General features: G+C 33.2%; 1 protein-coding gene across 1 annotated transcript in view; it reads left to right on the top strand.

Moving 5' to 3' along the window:
* The window catches only part of NDUFS1 (NADH:ubiquinone oxidoreductase core subunit S1), a 29,035-nt gene extending 11,277 nt beyond the window's left edge, over positions 1–17,758 (top strand). The window contains exons 10-19 of the mRNA XM_063099781.1: positions 918–1,032; positions 1,835–1,980; positions 2,419–2,547; positions 3,844–3,973; positions 9,740–9,900; positions 11,368–11,522; positions 12,890–13,065; positions 13,833–13,967; positions 14,069–14,141; positions 15,503–17,758. Of these exons, the coding sequence (XP_062955851.1) occupies positions 918–1,032; positions 1,835–1,980; positions 2,419–2,547; positions 3,844–3,973; positions 9,740–9,900; positions 11,368–11,522; positions 12,890–13,065; positions 13,833–13,967; positions 14,069–14,141; positions 15,503–15,594 (1,312 nt within the window). The 3' untranslated portion in view covers positions 15,595–17,758. The remainder of the gene's footprint in view (positions 1–917; positions 1,033–1,834; positions 1,981–2,418; positions 2,548–3,843; positions 3,974–9,739; positions 9,901–11,367; positions 11,523–12,889; positions 13,066–13,832; positions 13,968–14,068; positions 14,142–15,502) is intronic.
* The last annotated feature ends 983 nt before the right edge of the window (positions 17,759–18,741 follow it).

Raw genomic sequence — 18,741 nt, 5'->3', positions numbered from 1 at the left:
TGTAGGGTCTTGCTACAAATGAGGAACAGGACAAACTCAACAGACAATGAAAATAGGCAGATGTGAGGGGGAGTGGTGTCTGTTCTTTAAGCTGGTGAGGTGTTAGGGGTCACAGAGCAGTTTCCTGAGAGCTTGTGTCTCTATCTCTTGTTAACAGTACATGCCTGATCAGAATGTGGACACCAGTTTACAAGTTTTGTACATACAGTACCTGGAAAACTAGAACTAGAATGTGAGCCCTTTGGAGACAGATGATTTATTTGAACCTTCAATTCTGTACCCTCAGAGCCTAAAATATTTCCTCTGACCTCATTGGAATTAATACATGAATGAAATACTCTGATTTGTGTATGAGGAATAGCGCTCACAGCTTGGTCAAAAACCCATCCTTACTCAATTTTCGGTTTTATCTGGGTTACCACATGCGCAATGTGAAAATAGGTCATTTGTATTCAAAGCATCAAATAAAATTTTGTTTGTTTTCTATAAAAATTACAAATAAAGATACTTTCTCAAACTATTTCAGTTTGTTCATTGGAGAAAAGAGGCTAAATATAAGAGTTTGCATAACGTAATTTTGGTAAAATAGAAGTACTCAAGTTTTATAAATAAAGATGAATTGGCTTTTACAACTATCAGATTTTTTGTGTGTTATAATTTTAAGATTGTTCAGCTAGCTGAAAATATAAGAAATCAAACTTTTTTGGGTGGTATTTTAGTTTTAAGTGATATGATCTATTTATTAGTTCATCTTGGAAAAAAATCTGTAATAATTATTTCAATGTAGGTATTTATTATTCGATTTGACACTTTAACCAATACTGTATTTAAATAACATTTCTTGTAGATTCTAAACTTGAAAATTATAGTTGCCTCTTCAGCAAGATTCTACAAATGGTGTAATTTCTGTTGTCTAGATTTGCCTATGATGGGCTAAAACGTCAAAGACTTACCGAGCCAATGGTCAGAAACGAAAAGGGGCTTTTAACCTATACCTCCTGGGAGGATGCACTTTCTCGTGTAGCTGGAATGGTAAAAAAATTGAAATATAGAATAAATGTTGTTTGTTGTGATTTTCAAGAAACATCTTTGCCATGAAGAGGGAGGATATGTATATGTGTCTCTTCTTTTCTCTTAGCAAGATTATGATTAATCTCTTTCCATTTTATAAACATTTATTGAGAACCATATGCCAGATGTTTGGCTAGATACAGGTATATAAAGATCACTGACACATGGTCCCTACTTCCCATAGTCTTATAGTAGAGAAAGTTGCATAATTAGACAATTATCATATGCTTCTATGAGTAGTTGCACAGGGAGTGATATGAGAGAGAAAGCATATAGGAGACATGCCTAACCAGGACCAGCATATCAAGATGTCTTCCTAGAGAAGGTAATTCTTTAAGCAAAGCCTAAAGGTGAATACAAGCTTTCCAGAGCAAAAGTGGAGAGAATGGTTTTCTGGTCAGAGAAAGACAACCCAGACAAAGGGCTAGAGGGAATGGCAGATACTTCAGCAGAGATTGCATTTCAGGTAGCTATTGTAACTCCACATTTTTCATTCTCCAAACCTCATTAGAAGCAAAACCCCTTTGTTTCTAAATACAAAACGAACAGCCTCCTTCTAAGCTGGTATTATTAGCCTTGACCCCACATACACCTCTGTTGCTTTTTACTTTTGGATTATTTATTAATTGGTGTGAAACTTTTTAGTCATAAGTTTGTTACTTTTTTTTTTTACTTGAAAATGAAAATTTAATTTTCAGAACAATTCATTGTGGTCTTTGCTGAATGTAGATTTGTTGGTGATATCTTTTTTGTTTATTTCTAGTTACAGAGATTTCAAGGAAAGGATGTGGCAGCAATTGCAGGTGGCTTGGTGGATGCTGAAGCCCTAGTAGCTCTCAAAGATTTGCTTAATAGAGTGGACTCTGACACCTTATGCACTGAAGAGGTCTTCCCCACTGCAGGAGCTGGGTGAGAAATATAAAGCTAGGATCTAGGCTTTCTTTTTTCTTTTTAGTTATAAATTATGTGTAATACAGCCATATCTATGGCCCAGTGACTTAATATGTGACAACCTTGATTTTCCAATGTATAGAGACCAAAATCAAACCAAGAGCTATAGGAGATAGGAGAATCCAGTTATTAATAAGTATCTGACACTTTGATTTAATTTAAGAATACTTTTTGAAAATTTTTTGTCTGCTATTTCCATGGGTTTGATGTTATGAGAATATTTCATAGGGCTGACCAGTTAGCTCAGTTGATTAGAGTGCAGCCTCGTAACACCACAGTCTTAAGGGTTCGGTTCCTTGTACCAGCCAACTGTCAAAAGAAAAAGGAGACTATTTCATGGATTCTTAGATGTATTAGTTTTAAAGTAAACTTGTGTTTTATATATTGTATTTCTAGCACAGATTTGCGTTCCAATTATCTTCTTAATACTACAATTGCTGGTGTGGAAGAAGCAGATGTTGTCCTTCTGGTTGGTACAAATCCACGTTTTGAGGCACCACTATTTAATGCTAGAATTCGAAAGAGGTTAGTAATAATATTTATTCAGGGCTTTAAAAATATGTAGTATTTATTCTGTTTTATGTGTAAAAATGACATTTTAGCTGATTCCTAATAATGTTAGTGGTAGTAAGACTCTGAAAGATAATTGTAGGGCAATTTCTAATAGGTCTCTGCCCCCATGGCCCTCCTCATCTTTTTATTTTTATTTATTTATTTTATTAAAAATAAAATTGATTATTTTGAAATAATTGAAGATTTATTTACTTTGAAATAATTAAATATGCTTCAAATGGTCTTTGTATACCCATTTTATATATTCACCCAGATTAACTGATGTTAGTATTTTGCCATGTTTGTTTTATGGTTTTCTCTCTGTGTATATATATGTGTGAATATAATGTTCTGAATTTTGGGGAAGTAAGTTGCTGACTTGGTGCCCTTTTATCCCTATATATGTCACTGTGGATTTCCTAGGAACAAGAGGCCTTCTCTTAAATAATCAAGAAATTTAGTATTGATACAATATCATTATCTAATCTAGTCTGTATTCAGATTTCACCAATTTTCCCTTTAATTTCTTTTATAGTAATTTTTTTTTTCTGTCCATGGTTCGGTCTGGAGTCACACATTGCAATTAGTGTTATAACTCTTCAGGCCTCTTTTGACTTTTTTTTCAAGAGCATAGGCCAAGTATTTTGTAGAATGCCTGCCATCTTTTTTATGTATATCTTAAGGACTTATGAATAGGACATCCATGTAATTTATTTTCTAAACTGGAACACTGTTGAGAGTGAAAGGGGGAGTTGTTAATTACTATAGGGTAACAGGTGAAAACCAACACCATCTCAGAGAAATCAGAATATGTATATGGTCACCATACTTATAACTATTTTTGGAGGAGCTGGATCCATAGTTCCCTGTCATAGAGAAATAAATATGAATGACTTAGTTTATTTTTATGAACTATGTTTAAATGTCCTTAATGGATAATTAAGAGAAAATTGACTGTGCCATGTAAATACTGCTAAATAAAAACTATAGATCAATTATTCTAAAATTAAAATCTTTATTTATAGCTGGCTTAGAGTTAGATTCCTACACAGCAAATTAATACATTCAGTTGCCTTAGTATGTATTTTTGCCACACTGTATTTTGAAAGGTACACAGTAAATTATATTCATTAAGGTCAAATGTTCTGTGAGTGCATTTGTGCTTTTCATAGTTTGTAATAGTGAATAGATGTAGCATTTAGCATTGATGAGACCAAAAACTGTGCTTAACTTAGTTATTTGAATCTAAAAGCATTGTTTTTATTTCAGCTGGCTTCATAATGACTTAAAAGTGGCCCTTATAGGCAGTCCAGTGGACCTCACTTACAGATATGACCACCTGGGAGACTCCCCCACAGTTCTTCAAGACATTGCTTCGGGTAGCCATCCATTCAGCCAGGTGCTCTCAAGTTATATATATCAACTCTTGTTGATTTTTAATTATTATTTTAAAAATGTATTGTTTTTGTAATTATGGTATGTGACTAGTGACTTGTCAAAAAGAACATGGAAGAAAGTAAAACATTACCCCAAATTTCACCACCCCAAAACAGGTATTTTTATATTTTTTAATTGGAGGGGGGGCTGGTGGTGTAGGGATCTGGACCCTTGACCTTAGTGTTACAACACCATGCTCTAACCAACTGAGCTAACTGGCCAGCCCCAAAACACGTATTGATTAAACATCATAATCATCTCCCTATTTATATATAGAGCAAGACAGATGAATCGATAGACAAATAAAAATGAGATCATACTGTACATGCTGTTTTTTATTTACCAGGCATTAATTTCCTTGAAATATCTGAAAAGAAATTGAAGTAAAACTGAAAGAATTGAACTTTCTACTTCACTGAAATCTTTCTTAACTGCAAGAGTTATTGTTCCTTAAATTTCACTAGTCGTGAGCATGGTTTTATAACACCAAAAGTCAAGGGTTTGGATCCCCATACCAGTCAGCGGCCAAAAAATTTTTTTTTTCACCAGTCCTATATATTTTTTTTCATTTCTGAATTCTTTATTTAATTCATTTTGTTATTTGGCTTTATTTATTTATTTTATCCCAAGGGGGGCTCAGGTGCCTCTGTTCCTTGAGTTCTTATTTACTTGAGAGTGTTTATTTTGTTGCTAAAGAGATAGCTTGTCAGGATATAAAATTCTAGGGTTACACTTTTTCTCCTCTTTGAACTTTGTGGACACTGCCTTTTGTTGCTGTGGAAAAACCTGGAGCCAACCTTATTTAATGCACCCTGTCCTGATTTTTTTTTTCATATATGTATACTTTATCCTTGACACTTTATACTTGATTTTTCATCTTGAAATTCAATAACTTCATCAAAATATGTCTTAATGTTAGTGGTTCTCTATCACAGTTTTTAGAACATGGTATACTTTCAGTCTGAAGATTCAGTGCTCTATTTTAGGATTTCCGTGCATGTGTGTGTAAAAATCCCATTTTAGATGATGGTGGTGGTTAGAAAACTAAGGGGTTTCTGTTTCTCACATAACAAGGGATCTGGAAATAGGCACTTTGAAGCATAATGCAGTTGTCTAACGATATCATCAAGGAGGAGCCTGCCTTCCTGCTTTGCTTTCCTCAGTGCATTTGCTTGCTCAGTTGTGTCTGAGACTCTCCTCGTGGGTCCAAGATTCTGGTTGCTTCACTTACAACCTCAGGTGTAGACAAGAAGAAGATGCAGTGGAAAAGAACAGAGAAGCCAAGACCAACTTGGTTGGTTGTTTCTTTTGAATAGGAAAAACATCATGGTTAAAAGATTAGAAATACTAAAAAGTATTCAGTGAAAAGTCTCCCTCTCTTCTCTCTAGTTCCTATTCCCATGTAGTAGGTGACTAGTGTTCTTAGAGAAAGTTTTCTTCTATTACAGATTTAGATATATCTTCTATTAATTCGTTCTGTTCTCTTCTTTAAGAACTCTAGACAGTGCAGATACTGGACCTCCTTTCTGTCTTCATATCTGTCATTTTTCCTTTGTTCTTTTACTATTTGTTTTGTATAATTTCCTTTTTTCCCCTCTTTTTTCCCCCTAAGTATAGACTTTATTTTTATAGCAGTTTCAAGTTTACAGAGAAATTGAGCAGAAAGTACATATAGTTCTCATACCCACTCTGCCACCCCAGTTTCTCCTATTATTAACATATTACTGTAGTGTGGTACATTTTTTAAAAGTTATGAACTAATATTGATCTGTTGTTATTAACTCAGTTTTACATTAGGGTTCCCTCTTTGTGTTGTATAGTTCTATGGGTTTTGCCAAATGCATAATGTCATGTAATCACCATTACAGTATAATACAGAATAATTTCACTGCTCTAAAAATCTTTGAGCTCCACCTGTTTGTCCCTCTCTCCTCCCTTGAAACCCTGGCAACCACTGATTTTTTTTTCCCCATTACCTCAAACATTTATTGTTTCTTTGTTTTGGAAACACTGAAAATCCTCTCTTCTAGTTAATGGAAAGTATATGATAAATTGTTCATTATAGTCACCCTGCAGGTATAGAACACTAGATATTATTTCTCCTATCTAGCTGTAATTTCCTATCCATTAACTAACCTCTCACTATTTTCCTTCTCTCCTACCCTTTCCAGCCTCTGGTTACCACCATTCTTTTCTCCACTTCTTTGTGATCAACTTTCCACATGTGAATGAGAACATGTGGTATTTTTTCTTTGTGTTCCTGACTTCACTTAACGTAATGTCTTCCAAATTTATCCATGTTGCCACGAATGACAGGATTTCATTCTTAATTATGGCTGAATTAGTATTCCATTATCTATGTATACCAAGTTTTCTTTATCCATTCATCTGTTGATGGACACTTGGGTTGATTCCATATCTTGGCTATTGTGAATAGTGCTGCAAATAAACATGGGCGTGTAAGTATCTCTTTTGACATAACAGATTTCCTTCCCTTTGGATTTATACCCAGAAGTGAGCTCACTGGATCATATGGTAGTTCTATTTGTAGTTTTTTGAGGAAACCCCATACCGTTTTCTGTTATGATTGTACTAACTTATATCCCACCAACAGTATATGAGAGTTCTTTCTTCACATCCTTGCCAGCATTTGTCATTTTCTCTTTCTTGATAATAGCTGTTCTAACTAGAGAGGATATCTCATTTTTGATGTGCATTTCCCTGATGATTAGTTATGTTGAACATTTTTACATACCTGTTAGCCACTTGTATATCTTCTTTTGAGAATTGCCTGTTCAGCTCATTTGCCCATTTTTTGATTGGATTATTATTATTTTTTGCTGTTGAATTGCTTGAGTTCCTTGTGTATTCTGGATATTAATCCCTTGTTGGATGCATAGTTTACAAATATTTTCTCCCATTCTGCAGGTTGTCACTTTGCTCTGTTGATTGTTTTCTTTGCTCTGCAGAAGCTTTTGGTATAATGCCATTTGTTTATTTCTGCTTTTGTTGCATATGCTTTTGAGGCCCTCTTCATAAAGTCTTTGCCCAGCTCAGTGTTTTGAAGGACTTCTGTGTTTTCTTCTAGTATTTTCATGGTTTTGGGTCTTACATGTAAGTCTTTAATTCATTTTGAGTTGATTTTTGTATACGGTGATGTACAGAGGCCTAGTTTCATTCTTCTGCTTATGAATATCCCGTTTTCCTAGCTCCACTCATTGAAGATACTGTCCTTGCCCCCCAAAATATTCTTGGGACCTTTGTCAAAAATCAGTTGACTGTAAATACATGACTTATTTCTGGGTTCTCTATTCTGTTCCATTGGTCTGTGTGTCTTTTTGTGCCAGTACCATGATGTTTTGGTTACAGTAGCCTTGCAGTATATTTTGAAGTCAGGTAATGTGATACCTCCAACTTTGTTTTTTTAGCTCAGGATTTCTTTGGCTATTTGGGGTCTATTGTGGTTTCATGTGAATTTTAGGATTGGTTTTTCTATTTCTGTGAAGAATGTTATTGATATTCTGATAGGGATTGCATTGAATCTGTAGATTACTTTTGGTAGTATGGACATTTTCACAATATTAATTCTTCCCATCCATGAACATGGGCTATCTTTCCATTTTTTGTGTCCTTTTCAATTTTTTTCATCAGTGTTTTATAGTTTTCCTTATAGAGATCTTTCTCATCCTTGGTTAAATTAATTCCTAGGTTTTTTTTTTTTTTTTTTTTGTAGCTGTAAATGGGATAACATTCTTGATTTCTTTTTCATCTTGCTCATTATTGGTATAGAGAAATGCTACTGATTTTCATATGTTGATCTTTGTATTCTGCAAGTTAATGAATTTGTTTATCAGTTCTAAGAGTTTTTTTGGTGGTGCTTTTAGGGTTTTCTATATATAACATCATGTTGTGTACAAACAGGGACAATTTGACCTTCTCCTTTCCAATTTGGATGCCCTGTATTTCTTTCTCTTGCTTAATTGCTCTGACTATGACTAGTGCTATATTGAATAAGAACAGTGACAGTGCACCTACTTGTCTTGTTCCAGTTCTTAGAGGAAAAGCTATTCAGTATTATATTAGCTGTATGTATGTCATGCATGGCCTTTATTTTGTTGAGGTATGTACCTTGTATACCTAATTTGTTGAGGGTTTTTATCATGAAGAGATGTTGAATTTTATCAAATGCTTTTTCTGTTTCAATTGAGATGATTATATGGTATTTGTCCTTCATTCTATTGATGTGATATGTCTCATTTATCAATTTGCATATGTTGAACCAACCTTACATCCCTGGGATAAATCCCACTTGATTATGGTGAATGATCTTTTTAATATGCTCCTTTATTTTGTTTGCTAGTATTTTATTGAAGATTTTTATTTCTATGTTTATCGGAAATATTAGCCTATAGTCTTTTTATTGTTGTTGTGTCCTTGTCTTAGTAAAAAGGACACAGTTTTTAAAAAAAACTTTGGTTTTATTATCAGGATAATGCTGGCCTCATAGGATGAGTTTGGAAGAATTCCTTCCTCTTCAATTTTTTGAAAGAGTTTGAGAAGAACTGGTATTAATTCTTCTTGAAAAGTTTGGTAGAATTCAGCAGTGAAGCCATCAGGTCCTGAGCTTTAGTGAGAGACTTTTTATTACTGATTCAATCTCATTACCCGGAATTGGTCTGTTCAGGTTTTCTATTTCCTATTGGTCCAACCTTGGTAGATTGTGTATGTCCAGGAATTTATCCATTTCCTCAAGGTTTTCCAATTTTTGGGGTGTGTTTTGTATAATTTTCTATAGACTGCCTTTACTGTCCCTGTTTTTATAGTCATGTTTTATTTTGTTTTTTACTGTTTCTAGAATGGTATTCATCTCTGTAATTTGTTTCTTTCACAGTTCTTTCCTCAATTCAGTGATGAAAATCTCCCTTTACTCTGTAATACTCTTTATTGTGTCACTTCTTTGAGCTCATTTTGTGAGAGTGTGTTATTTTTTATTTTTGATGAGGCAATTAAAAACTTTTTCTGAACTCTTCACGTTTCCTTGAGAAATTCCTCTTTTGATGGATGTGCTCCTCTTTGTAGTATCTAGGCCTAATTCCCATGCTGATTCTTTGACTGTGGCCTGGTATTTATAGAAGAATGATACAGAGGATGGGTGGGAGAGTGAGCTACATGTATATTGTCTGGCTTCTTATTTGAACATCTTCCACCAAATCTGTAATTTCTTTTACTCTTTGGGTGCGCTTACCTTCAGTTTTTTGGCATTCAGAGAGTTATTTAAAGTTTTAGATATTTACATTGTGATTTAGTGATCATTGCTTTCCACACCTCCTTCTTTCTGTCTAGATCAAGGTGAGTAGATAGGAGACTTTACTTCAGCATGGTTTCTCCTATTTTTCAGTATCATCTGAATCTTTAGAGGAAAATTCCCCAATTTTTCTGGGACCTGCCCATAATCATTCTGAGCAAAAGGTAGTTGGCTAGTGTTTTCATTTCTTGCTTTTAGATAATCTGCTTTATCTGCTATTCATTCAGCCCTTTCACAGTAGCATTGACAAGATGCTTTTGATGAAAATATATCTCGTTGTATGTATGTCCACATGTTGGCTCACAAATCAATAACATTCACGTTAGACCTAAAACTTGGGACAACATATTATAGATGCAAATTTGGTTAGGTGTCCAGTTTACTTGTAATAATTTTAAATTGAAGTTCTTTTTTTCCAAATAGGTTCTACAGGAAGCTAAAAAACCAATGGTAGTTTTAGGCAGTTCTGCACTTCAAAGAAATGATGGAGCAGCAATTCTTGCAACTGTTTCCAGCATTGCACAAAAGATTCGGATGACTAGTGGTATTACTGGTGATTGGAAAGTTATGAATATCCTTCATAGGTTTGTTGAGTAATTGTTCTATATACTATAAAATTCAAGTAATTTTGTGTATATATGGTCCTTATGCACTGTCACATTTAGATTTATAAATAACTTCACATTTAGCAACATTATCCCAGTTGCAGATGTGAAATATAAACCTTTACTCTCTGCGTGAGAAGAACCCAAGATAATAATTAATATTAAAATATCTGACATAGCAGTGATTAAAAAAGTGAATACTTAAAACATTTGTATCGTGTTAGTTATACTTTGGTTCAAAAATTGCAGCAAGTCCTCTGACTTTGATTAAATGATAACAATGTAAGCTAACCTGAGAATTCAACTGAAGGCTTTTTTTTCTGACTATATCAGTAATGCAAGTCTATTTTAGAAAAGTTGGAAATAGAAGGAAATGTGACAATGGAAATGATCCTTATTCCATGATCTGTAGATAATTACTATTGCTATTTCCGTACATTTTCTTTTGGTCTTTTTTTCCTGTGTAGAAGTTCTTTAGTTGCATAGTATGCATCATACTGTGAATAGTTTTGTGTCCAGGTTTTAATTGGTTTTCATTACTAAATGAGAATTTCCTCTTATGATTAGAAATTCTTTATGAGTAAAAACTTTAATGGCTATTTAATATCATGAATATACTGTAAATTTTTTAGTCACTTCCTTTCTTTTAACATGTACATTAATGCTAGTTTTTAATGACTTTTAAATAATGTAGTGATGCACATACCTCTGAACTTCAGATTATTTCCTTAGGGTAGATTTCTGAAAGAAGAACTATTGGGGTAAACAGGATAAAAACTTCAGAGGTTCTTGATAAATGCTTCCAACTTGTTTTAGAAAAGGTGTACCAATTTACATAATACAAATTAGGTCCTCATAATGGTTGCTATTTCTAGAAAGTTAGCAATAGCAAACTAGACCAAAGCAACCCTACTGTTTAAAGTATAGTTATTCTAGTCCTCTTCTTTAAAAGATTATTTTCTGCTTTTAAGTGCAAAATTGCATATTCATAGAAAAAAATTCCATAAGGACATACACCAATGTATTAATTATGGTTTTTCTCTGAATTATAGTTTTATGAGTGGTTTTTAAATTTCTTCCTTTTGGGTTTTGAAATCATCTAATTTTTTTCTAATAAATATGTTTGGCTTATCATGTGTCTTATGACTCACTGTACTGATAAAGAGTCAAACTTAAGGCAATTGCAGTTGGCATAGAGTTTCTAGAATTATTCCATTAAACATTATCTCATGAAGAGACAGTGTCCTAACTATCTTATATTTCTTTGCCATTCTCAAAACTGTAAAAGATTACTATTTCTGGTTTTGATATCTATTTTAAGTGGGTAAGAAAGGGTCTTTGACAGCACTGAATGGAAAAGAGACTAGGTATCATTCTGAGAATCACATTTAATTTTTTATACTGAAAACACTACAAGTGTTCTAAAATTCCATAATGGTTTTACAGGATTGCAAGCCAGGTAGCTGCTTTGGACCTTGGTTATAAACCTGGGGTGGAAGCTATTCGGAAGAACCCTCCCAAAGTGCTATTTCTCCTGGGAGCAGATGGAGGTTGTATCACACGACAGGATTTGCCAAAGGATTGTTTCATTATTTATCAAGGTAAGTAGCATTTGTGACAACAGAAACAGAAGAGAATCATACATTGTGTATATTAGAAAGTATTTGACAATATATTTAGTGGACTGAATATTTTCCATTTGGGAATTCACCCCTCACCCCCACTTTTTTCAAACCAAACTTAGGTATTATTAGTTACATAGTTGATATTGCTATTAATAATTATTACCTGATGTTATTTAATAACAAAGAATTAGAAGCGACCTAAATCCCCAGTAACAGGAATGGTTAAGTTATGGTTTATTTATGCAATGAAGTGTTATAATAAACATGAAAAGTCAACTTTTCAGAGAATATTTAGCATTATTACCTAATCAAAGGAAAGCACTTTGTATTAATAGTGTAAAAAGTTAAAAAATCAGTTGAGTCCTATGTTACAGGACATTTAATGAATTATATTTAACATGGTACTCTGGCTTCTTGTGTTTCATTTTCTTGAATTTTCACTCATTATAATATGTAATCAAGTTTCCCTGGAATGAATGGAGTCTAAGGTATTCCTGGATATTTTACAAAAAAAAGTATTGTATAACTTTTCACTTCATTTTACACCATAAATAGGCTTTTTATTGCCATGGCACATAAAAAGCATTGTACAATATTTTGTATCTTTAGTTCGATAAAGCTAAACCAAAATGCATAAACTAAAATCTTGTTCCTAGTTCTTTCCAGAGGTAATCTTTGATGATGGTTTTGATATGCATACTTTATACATTTTTCTTTGCATGTTGTACAAACACGTATTCAAATGAGATCAAACTTTACATACAAGTATTGTTCTGCAACTTTCTTTTTCTTGACTCAAGTCTATTTCTAAAGCTCTTGTTTCTTTTTTGAATAACTTTTTTCTTCTATCAATTTTGTTAAACTATTAATAGGTGATAGTCTTTCAGAATATTGTTTTCTTTAATTTTCTGTTTATGCTTTTTCAGTATTATTACTGTTATATTCCTGTTTTACACTTTGCATTCCTTCATTTCAGTCTACTTTACCAAATTTCACTAACCGGTACGTCTGAGCATTTCTACTTTGTAAGCATCAATATACCTAGTTGCTCATTTTATATGTGTGTATGCTATTATACCTATTTATGTATTTGTATTAAAACAGTCTGGGAAGATACATACCATATGCTTCAATGATATTTTCTTTGGGAAGGGAGTTGAATTGGGGATGAGGTGGTCTTTAATTTTTATTCCTTCAGTACTGTGAAGGAATAAAAATGTGTTTAATTTTAAAAACACTGTAACCTAAAAAATAGTTTTAAAAAGGATTTACACTATCTTCATATATAAGAGCAAATCGGTTTTTTACTAAAATGTGGCTTGCTATTTTTCTTCTTCTCACAGGACATCATGGTGATGTTGGAGCTCCCTTAGCTGATGTTATTCTCCCAGGAGCTGCTTACACAGAGAAGTCCGCTACTTATGTCAATACTGAGGGCAGAGCTCAGCAGACTAAAGTAGCAGTGACACCTCCTGGCTTGGCAAGAGAAGACTGGAAAATTATAAGAGCCCTCTCTGAGGTATTACTTTGGAAGTATTTCTTAGGGATGCTGCTAAAGGGATATTTGACATGTTAGCTCGTTACAATGATTTTCAAAGTCAAGGAAGATGTCAGTCTGAAATGCAGAATTGATTTGAATTATCTCTGTAGGAAAAATATTTTTAGAAAATGAGGACTTGAAATTGGTGCTTTTATTGTTAACTTGTCTTTTGCCTAAAAACGCTTTTTTTTAAGCCCTTTTTGCTGTAAAAATGAGCATAATGAGATTTAAAATAATACACTGTTGTCTGTAAATTTGTGTATGATTAATAACAGATTAGCAGAAGCATTCAGATTTGGCATAGCATTGTCTCTTTAATCATTTATTTCATAATGAGTCTATTTTCTAACAAATTAATAATGTACCGACAGTTATGAATTAGAATTTTTTTTTTTTTTCAAAAGATGACCGGTAAGGGGATCTCAACCCTTGGCTTGGTGTTGTCAGCACCACGCTCAGCCAGTGAGCAAACCGGCCATCCCTATATAGGATCCGAACCCATGGCCTTGGTGTTATCAGCACTGCACTCTACCGAGTGAGCCACGGGCGGCCCTGAATTAGAATTTTGACATTTGTGTTCCCTACTTAACTACTTCCTTAATAAATGTATGGACATTTATTGCTAATGGACACCAGTAGATTTTTCAGTAGTATTGCTTTATATCACTATAGTTGCAATTATATATTATTTGACACTTTTAAGTATTAAAGCTTTATGTTCACTTTAGGGGTCTGATATTTTGTAGATTGCAGGTATAACTCTTCCATATGATACTCTGGATCAAGTGAGAAACAGATTGGAAGAAGTTTCTCCTAATCTTGTTCGATATGACGATGTCGAAGGAGCTAATTACTTCCAGCAAGCAAGTGAGCTCTCCAAGGTAAAAGCTTGCCTATGTGCAGTTTTCATAATGGTATATCCACTGGTGTAACAGTACTAGTTTTCAATACTATTATTGCTCTCTTACTCCTTTTTTTGCAGCTAGTGAACCAGCAACTTCTTGCTGACCCACTTGTTCCACCTCAGCTAACTATAAAAGACTTCTATATGACAGGTATGTGACTGTCAATATGACTGTGCCAAATATGAACGTTGAAAAGGAATCAGATCACCTCATTTAGCATTATAATTCCAACCTGTGATTGGTAGTATTTGCCATTTTTAATCTTTTAAAGTTTTCAAATATTGGAACTAATGCAATCATATTTTCTGATTATACTCTAGTTTTTTTTCGTTTCTGAAATGTAAGCAAAGTTTAAAAATTGAAAAAGTTAACATTTTAGATATAAAATTTTACTATTGTAAGGAAAATCACTGTGTAGCAATTTAGGGAGAACTTTTCAAAGTGGCAAACAACTGTGAAGATTTTTCTGAAAATTATAGATGAAATGTGAAACATGTTGAACAGTGCTTCTGATGTACATCGTTAGAATGTTTTTAAGGAATGCAGACCGACCGAAACTTGTTTACTGTAGATCTAACAATAGTTGAGATAACATTTAGGTTATGAGGTAGTTCATAATAGATGATTTTAAATAATTTTCTATCTAAAAACACATAGGAATGTATTTTTAAATTTTTGATACAGCTTTTATCTAAGATTATTTTTCATTGGTTTTTAGTTATGTTATAAAAGTTATGTTCATTGTAGAATACATACTTAAGCCTGAAAGCACAGTGAAAAATCACTACAATCCCACTACAATGAAATAACTACAATTATTTTTAAAATTTTGGTTAGTCATCTTCCAGGGATATTCACAAACATTTTTTATTAATATAAAAAGTGAGATTATTTACTTACTTTGAGGGAGGTTTGACAGCTTTATTGAAATATAATTCACATACCATAAAATTCACCCATAAAGGGTACAATTTGATGGATTTTTTTAGTACATATACTGTTTTGTAACCTTTTTTCAATAACAGTATTACATACATTTTTCCCATGTTTTTAATACTTTTCTATAATTTAAAATTATGCATTGTATAGCTGTTTTATAATTATTTAATCATTCCTAGGGGTAGCTATTCAAAGCATTTACCTAGTAAGGAGCTTATGTTAGGAATTTATTTATTTTTTTATTTTTTATTTTTTTTTTTTTTTTTTTTTTTTAAAAGATGACCGGTAAGGGGATCTTAACCCTTGACTTGGTGTGGTCAGCACCACGCTCACCCAGTGAGCTAACCGGCCATCCGTATATGGGATCCGAACCCGGGGCCTTGGTGTTATTAGCACCGCACTCTCCCGAGTGAGCCACGGGCCGGCCCAGGAATTTATTGATTACATGTAATTCCATAGAGCCTTATAGTCTTTTTTAAAATTGTTCCTGAATATGTACAACATTAAAATTTTAATATGTGCTTTTTAAAAAGTTGTATTACCAAAATGTACATTTTCTTAATATCTTTCAGATTCAATTAGCAGAGCCTCACAGACCATGGCCAAGTGTGTCAAAGCTGTCACAGAGGGTGCCCAGGCAATAGAGGAACCGTCCATATGCTGAAATATCTACTAGGAACCCAGTTTTCCTACAAATAGTTAATAGACAGTTATATTGGAGTTGATCCCTTAGAGGTTTGTCTCTTTTAAAAAAAATCTGAATGATGTAATATTTAAGATTATACCATGCTTATTTGATAATGATATTGCAGTTATCAAAGAACTTTGCAGTTTCAAAAACATTTCTGTATTGTGTGTAAACATTGTTAGTTAAATAAAACTGTATACAGATATTCTTTCATGTAAAAGCATTGATAGTCTTTGTGATAGATACAAAGAAAATCCTTAAAATATAAGCTTTTTATCTATCTTCATAGATCATTTGTTTGTAAAATGGATGAAATGAAAAGAGCTTCCATTAAGACCCGCTTTAGTGCTAAGAAAAGATTTAAACCTTTTGTGAAGCTGGGTAAATAGAAAAAGTATATAATGTAATCATACATCAGGTATGTATCTTGAACAACTATAATTAATAATCCTAATAACAATAGCTGATGATTATTCATCTTTTTCTGTGTGGTGAGCAGTCTGGTTTTACATGCATTATCTTTTGTCCTTGCTACAACCCTATGAGATAGTATTATTATCTCATTTTACAGATGAAGAAACTGAAGCCCAGAGATATTAAGTAGCTTGCCCAAGGCCGCACCACAAGAGTCACAGACTCAAGCTTAGTTCTGTTTTGTTCCAAAGTCCATTGTTCTTAATTGCTACACATACTTCCATCCCATTAATACAGATTCTATAGGTTGTTACTATTAAGAATTAGTATTGTGTTGTTTAGTGGATAATTGATTTTTCTGTTTTCTCTTAAATATGTTTTTGTAATGTCATGGTGATTTATGTGACATTTTTCTTTGTATAACAGATTACACACTACACACCCTTGGAATGAGGGAGGTCTCAGGAGATGTAATTTAGATTCTCATTGATGTTCTGTATTCATTATATTAACACCATCTGTAGTGTTAAGTCAACTAAATTATTCTGGTAACAGAAGACAAAACCATCACCTTTCGTAATTTTCAATTGTCAAAACAAAAAAGGAAGTAAAAAATTTTCAGGTAACCTAGGAGATAATTAAAACTAGATTAAGTTGTTTTTTTTTTTTTAAAAAAAACTATTTAAAATTCTTTTGTTATCTTTATTCTTTTCCGAGAGACTTAGCCCAATAATAGGATGCCATTTTCCTGATATAGCAAAAGATGAGGTTTTTAGAATAATAGTATGTCTTCAATACTTTAGCTTTAAAAACTGTACAAAATCTGTCATCTGTAACAGCTTTTTCAGAACTTTATTTTATCCTCTTTAGTGCTATAACACAAAATTGTATGCTTTGCTTAAAGTACTTTGCTTAAAATTCCCAGTTGCCTGAAATCGTATAAATTCTTGCCGAAAATGTTTGAATTCAATGCATACTTTCTGTCCATCTCTACATTCTTCACCTCTAGTGCTATGCTGACTTTGAGGGTACATACTCCCAGTTTTGAATTTTATACAGTACTCTTCAGTGAATGTGTATAGACTTTATAGGGTTGTTGGTGACAGAATACCGTGTTCAAATGGAGAAGAGGTGCTATGTGGCTAAATTGATCCTGGATCCTTGGGCTACCCTCTACACAGTATGTGTTGAACAACTTATAATTCTCTAAAGAAACCTTTTCTGGGATAAGTAGTACTCAATAAAATGTGTTGGTTTTTACATAAAGTAAACATGAAAATCTGTCTCATGAGCACATATTAGTCATGTAATGCTAAATATTAAAGTTATTGTTAGTATAAACAGTGAAGATATTGCTAGGGAAAAAAAAGACTTTGAAAAAGAGCCCCCAGATACAGGAAAAATACATATACGTGAGAATAACCTGCCTGGTGGAATCATTCTTAGCAATGAGGGAGTCATCAGTGAGAACATCGACAAAGGCTCAAGACCAAGACCTTTGGGTGAAGAAGGCAATCTGGAAAGGGTCTAGAATAATTATATCATTTGTTGAGAACCTTCTAAATATGTGACATTAAAGCTTTAAATATATTATGGGTAATATTTACAAAAACCCCAAATGATAGTTAATAATTGAGACTCGAGAAATATAAAATAAGTGTTTAACTAGAGATATTTTCACTTTCCCACGTTGCCTCAATAAAAAGATTTTGGACAGCTATAAAAATTGAATATATGTACAAGAAAAATCTTAAAGCCTAAACTCCATATGGAATGCCCCCAAATTTGCTGTGAATTGTATTATAATGAATGTATTAATTAAAGGTGTCATATTTTCTTAACAATACCCAGTATACAATATTGGCTGTTGCTGAGATGCTGAAATAACATTTCTTGTCAGGTCAGGCAGATCTTGTTCAACTTTGGAAAAGTTACTGAGAAAAATTTTAAGATTGTTTATTCATCTGTAAAATGAGGGTAGAAACTGTAATAATTGTACTCACTTCCACCTCACAGGGTTGTTATGAGGATTGAATCACAAAGCTTGTAAAACCCTTAGCCTGTTTCCTGACACATGGTAAATGCTCAATGTGCTTAATAACTGAGAACCATCATTATAGGAAAAATTATATTCAAAATGTTGCTGACAGTTTCAGAAGCAGCTAAAGCCCATCCATGAGAGTCCTTGATCCTAAAATTAAAAGTACCCATTATAAGTGAATCAGGTGAAAAATTCAGTTCCACAGATTGTGAGGGAAAGTCATGCCTAACAACTTCCAGCTTATTTCCTAAAGAAATGCATTACTTTCTTAGGCTCTGAGGAATGAAATGACTTGTCACAGGTCAACCTAATAAGCGAAATACCACTACTACATTCACCAGGTTTGGGAAATGTAGAACTCTCAATTGTTATTTTGAAGGAATTTTTGCCAGTTGTGGTAAGATTTACTGAGTGTTGGATTCTACCTTGGAAGAGATTATTTCTAGAAGCAAAAACAAAGCAGTGCTATCAGAAGAGGGAAAACTATATACTAGTGACAGGGTACTGAAGGAGGGTTAGAGTTACTAATATGTATAAATGGGGACAGGTGGATTCTTTTACTAATATAAACCTTTGACTAATATAAACTGTCAGCCTTATTGTTGCTTAAATTACCCCACCACTATTCAAAGGAGAGGGGAACTTAAACAACTTAGCAACTAAAGCAG

Source organism: Cynocephalus volans, chromosome 1 (genome assembly GCF_027409185.1).
Source record: "Cynocephalus volans isolate mCynVol1 chromosome 1, mCynVol1.pri, whole genome shotgun sequence".
In the NCBI taxonomy this organism is placed as follows: domain Eukaryota; kingdom Metazoa; phylum Chordata; class Mammalia; order Dermoptera; family Cynocephalidae; genus Cynocephalus; species Cynocephalus volans.
This window is presented reverse-complemented; position numbering and strand designations above follow the sequence as displayed.